An 11,892-nucleotide genomic window follows, 5' to 3' on the forward strand; every position below is an offset into this window, starting at 1 on the left:
GAAGGAATTGTGCACCGTCTTTGGTGTCATTGGGAGGAATTGTGCCCCGGAGTTGGTGTCATTGGAATTGTGCCCTTTAGTTGGTGTCAGTGGGGGGAATTATGCTTCATTGTTAGTATCAGTGGAAGAAATAGTGCCCTGAAGGCAGGTAATAAGCAACGGACCGCAGTTTGGACACCACTGCTCTCGAAGGGCTGGTGCTATAGCTGTCTGAATTGAGCCTTTTCTATACAGGTGTACTTCACCCTTATAGAGTCCCTCTGGGAAAAACAGGGTTATTGCATTAGTCAGGACGATACAGAAAGTGATATAGGGACAAATATCAGAAGAGACCGCTAGTTGAAAGTGATGGCTACAGTCCCTTTTGCCCATATCAAACATGGCCGATGAGGAGTTGGCGTCACAGCTCTCACTCCAATGACCCGCCCTAAGAAGCTGGTGTGATAACGTCAGCGCACTTCCGCTCCGTCCTTTCCTCTTTTACTCCGGCTGCCGTGCGGGTAGGTGTGAGGAGAGCGGGTGTCGGAGCGGGGATCGCGGGCTCTGAGCTCCCTGTGCTGAGTGGGTTGACCGGCTTGGCTGCTTATTAGAGTCCGGGGGAGGTGAGAGCTCCGGAGAGGAGGCCGGTCTACTTCCAGCACTGGGGGCACCCAGGGCCTCATCCCCGCACATGGCGCCGGCCTTCTTCCCAGTCATTGACGGACACAGGGATCACTATATATAGATACTACACTGGTCTTTACTATACGGGCCATTACAATCAGGGTGACTAGTACCATTCCAACTGTGCTAGGACTGTATTATATCTGATGGCACTGATCCTCCTTGCTGACACAGATGGCAGCACATGGATCTGTTATTACCACTTTGCTTTCCCTGTTTTGTCAGTGTTGAAAAGTGATTGTGCAGAATGGGGGTTTGTGAGCTTTACTTTGTCATGGCTGACCGTTATTAACCCCTTGCTCTCCAGAGGATTTACCCGTCTTCCTGACCAGGCCATTTGTTTGCGTTACATTAACTGACAATTGCGCGGTCATTTAACGCTGCACCCAAGTGAAATCCCGTGACTAGAGCTTTCTTTCAGTGGTATTTTATCACCTGTGCGGTTTTTAATTTTTTGCATTATTAAAAAAAAAAAACTGACCATTTTGAGAAAATAAATTATTTTTAAATTTTTGCTATTAAACATGTCCAGTAAAAAAAATCAAAATTTCATCATAAATTTACACAAATGTATTCCTCTACATGGCTTTGCTAAAAAAAAATCCCAATACGTGTAAATTAATTTGTTTGCGTGAAACTTAGTGTTTACAAATGGTGTATATACTGGAATTTTTTAGTGTCACTGACATCCCCAGTGACACCAATACAGTGATTATTATAATACAGGATTTATATAGCGCCAACAGTTTGCTCAGCGCTTTACAATATAACGGGAGACAATACAGCAACAATACAGTTCAATTCAAGAGGGATAGGAGGGCTCTGCTCCTTGGAGCTTATCAGTGCTAATAAAAAAAAAAAAAAGCACTGACCTTGTAATGGCACTGGGCAGGAAGGGGTTAACATGAGGGGCAATCAAAGGGTTAACTGTGTGCAGGGAGTGTTTTACTAGGGGACCGTGTCACTGTAAGCAGACTGCATTGGATAGCCATCCAGAGCAGTGTGCCTGAGCTGATAGGGAGGAGAACTGTTAGTAAACAAAACAGTCCTCTTCTCCGTCGGAGATGCTCGGTAATCACCGGGCGCCAGCGGGTAATCCCAACCCGGGACCCCGTGATTGACAGCCTGCGGCCACGAATGGTGGCACAGGTAGGGCGCGCCCCCTACTTGGAAATGCAAAATCACATATACATACATGATTTTGCGCACCCGTGCTGCCCTGTAGCAGTATTTCTGCTATAGGGCAGGCCGGAAGTGGTTAATATTCAATAGTGAATATTGATGACCAGCTGGACAGTGCACATGTAGAACAAAGAATGGAGGTGACGAGGGGGCACTGCCTGTCAGACTTGTTCACACCAGTCTAAGGGACCATGCCACCACCTCCAGACTAAAGCTTGGCTCATGCCTGCAGTGTGATCTGTTCAGAACAAGACATTTCAGGAGGTAGTAATAGTATCATTGTGGGTTGCTTTTCAGAGACTGCCTCCTCTGAACCAGGCTGCAATATATTTGTTGGTGCTAAGAAGCTGTATGGATGCAAAGAATAAGTAATAAAATACATTACAGCAATACAACAAAAAGTGTGTGTGTATATATAACGCACATAGCTTGATCAGCCATAACATGACCACCAACCTAACATTGAGTAGGCCTCTCTTCTGTCACTAAAACAGCCCTGACCCATCACGGCATGCACACCACTAGACCTCTGAAGGTACGCTGTAATATCTGGCACCAAGCCATCAGTAGCAGATCTTTTAAAGCTAGGTTCACCCCTATGCAGTTTGCGTTGGATCTATTTCTGCATTGAGTTTTGTGGTACGTTCTGCATTTTTGCACATGCATTTTTAATGCGTTTTGCATTTTTTTTGTTTTCTTATTGCTAGGCAGATTTAAAATGCACTACATGCTTTCTGCAACATTTCTATTGGGGTGTATAGAACCAAAAACGCAACTTTTGCATTCAAAAAGGTCCCTGACACCTTCCAAAAAATGCACCGGGTGAAAATGCGGAGACGTGAGCGGGTCACTTAGGAAAAACACTGGAGAAAACACTTAGGTGTGAACCTAGGCTAAGTCCCGTGAGTTGTGAGGGTTTGGTTTTTGCAGAACATCCTACGGATGCTCAGTTGTATTAAAGTGTTACTAAACCCAGGACCCTGCATTCACTATATCTGATCTCCCACAGTACACAGAACATGGAAATACAATTATTTTAGTAAATGTAAACTGCTAAATACCTTTTCTCATCAGCAGTTAGAACAGTCTTGTGACTTCTATCAGTGTCCAGCAGAGCACTGGTTAAAGCTTGTAAGAGTTTTCATTCTCCTTACTGTCCTATGAGGCTGCATAACCTCTGACCTTTGTCTGGACAGTGCTGATTGGCCCTGTGCTGATCATACACCTTCCCAAAGACGAAAAAAAACTCTAGCAATACACACTAAACTGAGCATGTGCAGAGTGACTCCTAGGGCTCTACTATTAGCAGATGGATGGACAGTAGAAGGGGAGGATCAGGGAAGCCAGGATTAAACAGCCTTTTTACACAATGCAGAAGATTACCCCTTAGGTTCCATAATCAGCATAGCAAGCATGCTTGACTGCATATACAGACTAATTTTACTGTTGTGGGTTTAGTAACACTTTAAGATATGGGGATTTTGATGGCCAAGTCAACATGTTAAAACCACCTTCGGGTTGGTACATGGTCTAGTTCTGATACAAGCCCATTGCAGGTGCTTTTGGCTGTCGACACAGTTCAGAATGGGCACCCAGCCTCATACACAACAAACTGCGATGCACTGTGTGTTCTGGCACCTTTATGGTGGAACCAGCAAGGACTTTTTCAGCAATTTGAGCTGCAGTAGCTCACCTATTGGAGCGGGTCTACACAGTTCAAGTCCATTTTTTTCTGCTTTCATCACATCAACTTTAGAGACGACAGGTTTACTTTCTGACAGACACACACTTTTTTCTATGTTAGGCAGCCCATTCAATTGACCAGGTTGCCTTAATACAATGCAGAGCAGTGCAGGCTGTGTGCAGAAGGGAAGCTGCTCGGGACAGGAATTGGAAAATTGCAGCTATTATGCTAGTAACTCCAGCTACTACTTTGATGTTTTCTTCCGCAGCTGCCCCTCGGTTATAAAATATGCATACTTGCATTGATCCAAGCCAGACCCGTGTAAGTGTGCAATTGAAACGGAACATAGGCGCAGTTCACACTAGTGTGGGTGAAAGCTGCTGCCAGACCTGCACTGCGTCCCGCAGCTGCAACCACCCGCACACAAAATGCGGGACCCATTAATCTTAATGGCACGCTGCCTGCACTGGGAACTGTAATGCAGATGCCACTGCTGGCTGCGATTTCTGGAAAGGTGCAGGGAGCTTTTTCCTGCGTTTGCGAGGCACAGCAGCCCATTCAAGTGAATGCGCTGCTGTGCTGTGTCCAACAAAACTGCACTAGGGTGAACTGAGCGCGCACTCGCTCAAACTTTATATATATATATATATATATATATATATATATATATATATATATATATATATATAAAATCTCCTGTCCCCATTTTTACTTACAGAAAAGCATTTTTTTTTTTTTTATGCCATTTTGTATCTATGCTGCAAAACACTTTAGGGATTTTGACCTTGGTTGGACCCCACTTCCTCCTTGGACAGCAGTGTCACAGCTGTCCCAGGTAGCAGTGTGTTACTAAACTGCAACTGTCTGGTTTTGGTGCGCATGCAGAAGGAACGCAGCTGGGAGGTATGCTGGCAGCCTGCCAGAAGTTGACAGTGTATGTGTGCTCATGTGCATATGCCTTGCTGGTCTCTGCCAGGTCCTAGATACCAGAGGCACATATGTGCCCATGCTGGAATTTTAAAGATGATGGGGCATAAAGGGGGCTGGGAGAAGGCAGTTTGTCAAGCAGTTTTATTTCTACTTTTAAGATCATGCCTGAAATTCAGCTTTAATATGAAGGAAAACTTTTTACAATTATAGCCCAATATTGCAATGCAGTTTAAGTGGTCCTGAGTCGTCAATGTGCCATATTTTTTATTTTTTTTTTTTAAACAGGAAAGCAAGAAGGCGCCAACATGCAGATATTTGTGAAAACCCTTACTGGGAAAACAATCACACTAGAGGTTGAACCCAGCGATACTATTGAAAATGTTAAGGCCAAAATCCAGGACAAGGAAGGTAAGCAGCATGACTGAAATACTAACTTATGTTCATAGTTGTAGTTTTAGTCTTTAATGTTCTTTAACAGTACTTTGAACTGCTAAGTGGGATGAGAACGCTTGCTCTTGGCTTGTTTACACTTGCATTGCCCCCTGAAAAGTGGTCCATGATGGATCACTTTTCAGAAAGCATTTGCGATGGGTGTTTTAACCCTGTGAAATTACCACCACCATGCCACATCAAGTGCATTTACTTGAATGGGTTACGTTCAGCAGCAGTACTGCCAGCCGAATGTGGCAGGACATATAATTTTGCCACAAAGCATCAGAATGGCATGTGTACAATTCCCTCCAGCTTAAGTGTTAGATTAAGGGGGGGGGGGGCAGTATTATGCCCCTAGGCTTAGACATTTATTTTATAATTGGTTAACTCTCCATTGATCCAAGAACAATAGTTTTTCCTCCCCATGATCATCTTCCACTCTGCTTTCTCTGTCTTGTCCACTGTTTGCTCATGGATTTTCCTCCTTTTTGTTCCCACCCAGCATCCCAATCTATGATTGCCATCTGCTTTTTTTTTTTTTCCCAATAGTATACAGTTCCACTGTTTTATTCTCCCTGTAGTACATTATCCATTTCGCCTTCGCTTCTTCCTCCATTGTCCGTAATCACTTTCAGTCTTTAAGTTAGGTTCAGTGGCCAGCTGCCTGTTCTCCCTCTCATTCACCTGCACCTATATATTCTCAGTTTTATTAGCTCCCCCCTACCCATGCCTCGCTTCCCCATGATCCATCCACGCATCTTCAATTCCAATTTTCAACATTAGTTAAGCAGGTCTGATATTTGGGCATGTGTGTGTGGAAACCCATTTCTGCATGGCCACTAAACTTAAGATCATTACATGTTCCTTTTTAGATGCCCCGCTGTTTGAAAGTAAGGAAGAAATAAATTGAAATCTGGTTTATTTTTCAGGTATTCCTCCTGACCAGCAGCGTCTGATCTTTGCTGGCAAACAGCTTGAAGATGGACGTACACTGTCGGACTACAACATCCAGAAGGGTGAGAATGAGATTTACACTGACCTATATTTAGGTTTATCACAACATATTGCTGATCTATATGTGTTAACATTTTAGAGTCCACCTTGCATTTGGTGTTGCGTCTTCGTGGTGGTATCATTGAGCCTTCCCTCAGACAACTTGCCCAGAAGTACAACTGTGACAAGATGATTTGCCGCAAGTAAGTGCTTTTCTATACCTATTCAGGTTAATGTAGATTAAACTGCACTGTTGAAGGAGGCGTGTTTATGGAACAAAAAAAGTTGAAATGTGTATGACTTCTGTTAATAAAATGGTTTGTCCAATAAATGACCTTTTAATATGTAGAATTGTCAGGAGGATTATTTTAGTTTTGAATGTGATCAGTACAGCTGTTGCTTTATTAGATGTGGCTATTTGAAATTTTGGCAGTAAAATTCAGGCACCCGAAAAAGAAAAGTCCTTTTCTATCCCCACATGCATGCACGGGTTAAATGCTAATTAAGTCTTAAGGGTTTCAGACCAAACCGGCTAAGGGTTCAGAGAAGGGTTGTCTGCAGCAGACAGTAGCCAAGAAGTCTGAACAAACAAAATGTACCAAAAAGTCAGCGTGGAGAAACTGTACCCTAAAGGCCTACTTGAGTCCTTATGCAATAAAAATTGGTAGTGATAATATTCACAATGACTAGATCACAGTCCTATACAAATCATCAGATAAGATCTGTCAGAGGTAGACTGCAGCCAATCTGACTTTGGGATCTGCAGCCAATCTGACTTTGGGATCTGCAGCCAATCTGACTTTGGGATCTGCAGCCAATCTGACTTTGGGATCTGCAGCCAATCTGACTTTGGGATCTGCAGCCAATCTGACTTTGGGATCTGCAGCCAATCTGACTTTGGGATCTGCAGCCAATCTGACTTTGGGATCTGCAGCCAATCTGACTTTGGGATCTGCAGCCAATCTGACTTTGGGATCTGCAGCCAATCTGACTTTGGGATCTGCAGCCAATCTGACTTTGGGATCTGCAGCCAATCTGACTTTGGGATCTGCAGCCAATCTGACTTTGGGATCTGCAGCCAATCTGACTTTGGGATCTGCAGCCAATCTGACTTTGGGATCTGCAGCCAATCTGACTTTGGGATCTGCAGCCAATCTGACTTTGGGATCTGCAGCCAATCTGACTTTGGGATCTGCAGCCAATCTGACTTTGGGATCTGCAGCCAATCTGACTTTGGGATCTGCAGCCAATCTGACTTTGGGATGAGTGTAATCCCTAGTCTGTATAACAGCTATGCCTCAGCTTGCTGGATATCAATGACAGGTAAGGTAAAGGAAATGAAAGTAACTTTATTTGGAAAACAGTGTATCCTCTTCAAAAACAAACACAATGTATCCATGTCCAGATAAAGCAAACAACCAACCAGTCATCTAAAAAAAAATTAGGGAGTCCTGGATGGATAGGTCACACAACCACCTCTTGGCTAGGGAGGAGGAAGGGAGCTGGGACTGTCAGGCAAGAGAAGGAACCAGCTCAATGGAAGCAACTGATAATAATTCCCAATGACAGATGGACAAGGTGGTGTGGGTGGCTTTTTCGGCTTCCCCTTGTGTCTTTTACAGTTTGCTGGCATGTCAGTCTAATGCTGTGAGGAGGGAATGGGGGATTCAACCAAGCCCACACGTGTACCCCCATAGCAGGCAGCTTGCTATGGCGGCAGACAGTTGAAGCCAAAATCGCCGACGAAGGACCCCCAAAGAAGGTTTAGGGCACCTCTCTGCATTAGTACAGAGCAGGTAAGTATAGTATGTTTATTTTAATAAAAAAAAATGTGCCCTATAGAAATGCTGAAGCAGAACGCAGTGGTTATCAATTTTAAACTACATTTTATTACCCTTTTACCTCTAGAAACTTTAAAATATCTGGTACATACCTTGGTATTGGAGCGCATGTAACCTCCTATTCTTTCTATATTGCAGTGCTTCTGGGGAAGATCATTAGCATTAACCTGTACTAAAAAAATTACTAGCTGTGGCAATTAACCTGTGTGAAAATTTTAGCAGTGTAGATGATTCTTGCCTCAGTAATTTGACTCATTTTCCTGCACTAAAGTAGGCAATGAAAATAGAAGTGTTGTTGATCAGTGCAGATCAATGGACCACAAAGCAAGTGTCGGAACGGCCTGGCAGTGTGCTTAACCATTAGCCGCCCGGCCAATGGCCGTTTGGCGGCTTCAGATGTGCTCCTCCATTCCGGGTGCATGCCATTTGGCGTGCTCCTGCACATGCGCCGTTTGCGCTAGTGCAGAGCGGCGCAGCAGTGCGATCTGTCGGCGGCCGTGCACCTCGGACATGGCCGATGACAGATCCGAGTACCGGCTCCCGTTGCTGGTACCATGTGACCTGCTGTGACCAATCACAGCAGGTCACATGACAGTTCTATACATGGATGGCTTCATTCATGATGCCATCCATTGTATACTAGTGCCTAGCTGTGAATGGTCACAGCTAATCACATGCATATGTCATGTGATTAGCTGTGACCAAATCACAGCTAAGCACAAAAAAAAAAAAAAAAAGCTGAATGAATCGATTTCATTCAGGTAAATGCTTGCTTATAGCAAAGTAATTCTTTGCTATAAGCAAATTGTGTAAAAAAAAAAAAAAAAAAAAAAAAAAAAAAATACTGATCACTTCCCCAAAGTAGTACAATGTTACTATGGTAACATTGTACTATTTTGGTCATAGTAAAATATGAAAAAAAATCTTAAAAAAAATAAATGTAATAAAAAATTAAATATAATAAAAAAAATATATATATATATATATTTTTTTTTTTCATACTGTCACCAGTCAGTGTCCCTGTTCACCGCCATGCCAGTTATATGATGACGCTGTACTGCACTGGTGACAGTATGTAAAAAAAAAAAAATAGTGAAAATAATTTTTTTCATTTTTCATTTTCGGAAAAATTATGACAAAAAAATACAATTTCAAAAAACTCGCCATGCCTCTTATGAAGTACGTCGGACTGTCTACTCTGCAAAAAGGGGTCATTTGGGGATATCTGTACTATTCTGACATTCTTGGACCTCATGAAATTAGATTGGCTGTCAATACTTCAGGATTGATCAATATTCAGATCTATACCATAGTTTGTGAACTCTATAACTTTCCTACAAACTAAAAAATACATCCTAATTTGGGTTATTTTCACCAAAGACATGTAGCAGAATACATCTCGGCCTAAATTTATGAAGAACAATTATTTATTTGTAAACTTTTATAACAGAAACAAAGAAAAACGTGTTTTTTTCAAAATTTTTGGTCTTTTTTTGTTAATTTAGCAAAAAATAAAAACCCCAGCGGTGATTAAATACCACCAAAAGAAAGCTCTAGTTGTGTGAAGAAAATGATAAAATTTTAGTTTGGGTACAGTGTTGTATGACTGCGCAATTGTCATTCAAAGTGTGAGAGCGCTGAAACCTGAAAAATGGCCTGGGCAGGAAGGTGTAAAATTGCACGGTATTGAAACAGTTAAACCACCTTCTCATGTACACTGCACTTTGCCTTTTTTTCATCACATTGGAATCTTTTTATCACATTGAAATAAATCTGTATCTGAATGACTGAACAGTGGGTTGGTGCTTCAATTTCAGATTCTTTTAGGTGAGCATGACAGGCATTTTCTGAAGTCCACAATGGCAGCATATTTCGGTGCAGTTGTCACATTACATTTGTTTCTGCATTTGCCTGCTATAAAGCATAAAAGCAGGCTAACAAATAGCCCCCTTTTTTTGTTTTTTCTGTTACGGTTATTTGATTTATGAAGTCTTGGTAGGTTTCAGTATGCTATTAGAAAGTCATAATTGCATCACGCACTGACCCTGCCGCATGCAGTATTACATAAATCATTCAGCTGCTCCTAGAGTACACAGTAATATAATCTATTGGAGACAGGTGGTCCCTTGTGTACAAGCTGGCATTGGTGAGCACCCTGGTGGCTCCTAGTAGTGGTGGTAGTAGTAATTATGCACTAATCTTTAATGTTTGTATTTTTTATTTTCATTTGCATATTTATAACATTTGCTTCTGTGTTTTGATCTGATGTACATTTTATTTGATGGTATGTTTTGGTTTTTTTTGTTTTTTTTTAGATGCTATGCTAGGCTCCATCCTCGTGCTGTAAACTGTCGCAAGAAGAAGTGTGGACACACAAACAACCTGCGTCCCAAGAAGAAGCTCAAATAAACAAATGATCAACTAGTATTGATTTTTTGAGAAATAAAAATATTAACTTTGAAAGGCTCTAGTTGTGTTCAGTAAAATGAAGACTGTGCAAACATCTAACATAATGCAGTTCAGGAGGTTAGAGTGACAAAAAAAAAGCCAGTTAGGAATGGGCCTTTGTAACAATTTGAATCTACTCTTTTAACAGTCAAGGCTTGCAGCTTGAAGATAGATGTGTGAAGTTCTATGAGGTGTGGAATTCTTCAGGGGAAAAAATGAGTGCAAAAATGTATATCAAATGTTTAGAAGGCATTCCCAGCATGATGTTGACATATATGGGATCAAAAAATCCTGGACATCGATTTATTAAATCTGGAGAGTGCAACATCTGATGCAGCTGTGCATTGTAGCCAATCCGCTTCTAACTTTAGCTTGTTAAATTCAACTTTGACAAAAAACTTGGAAGCTGGTTGGTTTCTAGGCAGAGCTCTCCAGTATTGGTAAATCACCTCCATGTACTCTTTTTGGGCATACACCCAACTGCAGAGCTCAATCTAAGTTCCCTGATGACTGAGGTTGAGCTCTGCAGTCACTTTTGCAGCAGTTGTTTTCTTATTCCATGTCACTGTCCTGCACAATGTCCTTTTTGTCTTTTTCGGTCAGTTGACCATGTTGACCGTGCTTATGCTTATTTGTTTTCCAGGAAACTGTATATGTCATCATAACCTTTAATGCTGTACCTTGTGACATGGCAAATAAATTTGCAATTGGGTTCAATTAGCTCTGACATGACTCCGTTTTGCTAGCAGTGAATGACGGAATGACCTCTTAGCTAGGTGTTACATTACCTCCGCTTTCAACATGAAACGTCGTCACTTTTCATACCTGCATTGAAGTGTTTCCTTTTTTTTTTTTTTTTTTTGTCCAACCTCTGTATTAGCTTTCTTGCCCTTATCTCCGTACAGCCCGCCGTCCCTTAGAAAGCTGTCAATGAACTATAAGGGTGCTGATCTGATGACAAATTCCTGAGAATGAATGACTTGGTGATTTGGAAATGTGACAGTGAGTACAGGGATAGGGACCACTACTGTCACAGGTAAAGGGGGCGTGTGTGGGGGGGTTGTCGTAACAAAATGTGTGGGGACAGGAACTGGAGCATGTTACCCTAAATATGGGTGTAATGTGTAAACTGCTCAAAAAAGTGAAGTTCACCTTTTAGGTACAAGCTAAAGTAAGTCTTATTTTTTTTTTTTTGTCTGTGTAAGCGCATGTTTTTGATCCCATAAACGTTAATAGAAATGCCTGTAAACGCATGGTACACAAGTTTTCATGTCTGTAGAAATCCCTCCTTGCCCAGCCCAGGAAACGGGTCTGAAGCATAACTTCTGTCCATGTAAAATGCCTTTTAATATGCCTGAAAAATGCTTTAAAATCACGCAGAGCATGAAGGCAGGCTAAGGTATTTGTGCCATCTTATGTACCAAATGTTACATAAATATTCCTTTCTCTCAGTCATTCCTTGGAAGACCCACCTTTTGGCTGCAGGTTACCACCCATTTTTTACTTACAGACTGTTTAATGTATGGTCAGCCTACAGCTCACTATACATGTTACAATCTGACTACAATTTCTGTATAGTTCCTTCTGATCTACCAAACTATGTAATACGAGGACCTAGCTAAACTATACAATTCATTTGTATCCAATCAGGCTTGCGTATTGGTACATCCAAAGGGTCACCACACACCAAGGGTGCTCAGTCTGTGGCCCGCAGAACCC

General features: G+C 42.0%; 1 protein-coding gene across 1 annotated transcript; it reads left to right on the top strand.

The window, feature by feature from the left end:
• Positions 1-396: 396 nt before the first annotated feature.
• Positions 397-10,188, top strand: UBA52 (ubiquitin A-52 residue ribosomal protein fusion product 1). The gene is made up of 5 exons (XM_089687914.1): positions 397-500; positions 4,745-4,867; positions 5,821-5,907; positions 5,985-6,087; positions 10,041-10,188. Exons 2-5 carry the CDS (start codon positions 4,765-4,767, stop codon positions 10,132-10,134), a joined length of 387 nt encoding a protein of 128 aa, XP_089544040.1. The 5' UTR covers positions 397-500; positions 4,745-4,764; the 3' UTR covers positions 10,135-10,188.
• The last annotated feature ends 1,704 nt before the right edge of the window (positions 10,189-11,892 follow it).

This window comes from Staurois parvus, unplaced genomic scaffold (genome assembly GCF_062004578.1).
Source record: "Staurois parvus isolate SC_StPar_1 unplaced genomic scaffold, SC_StPar_1.0 ptg000439l, whole genome shotgun sequence".
Taxonomy (NCBI): Eukaryota; Metazoa; Chordata; class Amphibia; order Anura; family Ranidae; genus Staurois; species Staurois parvus.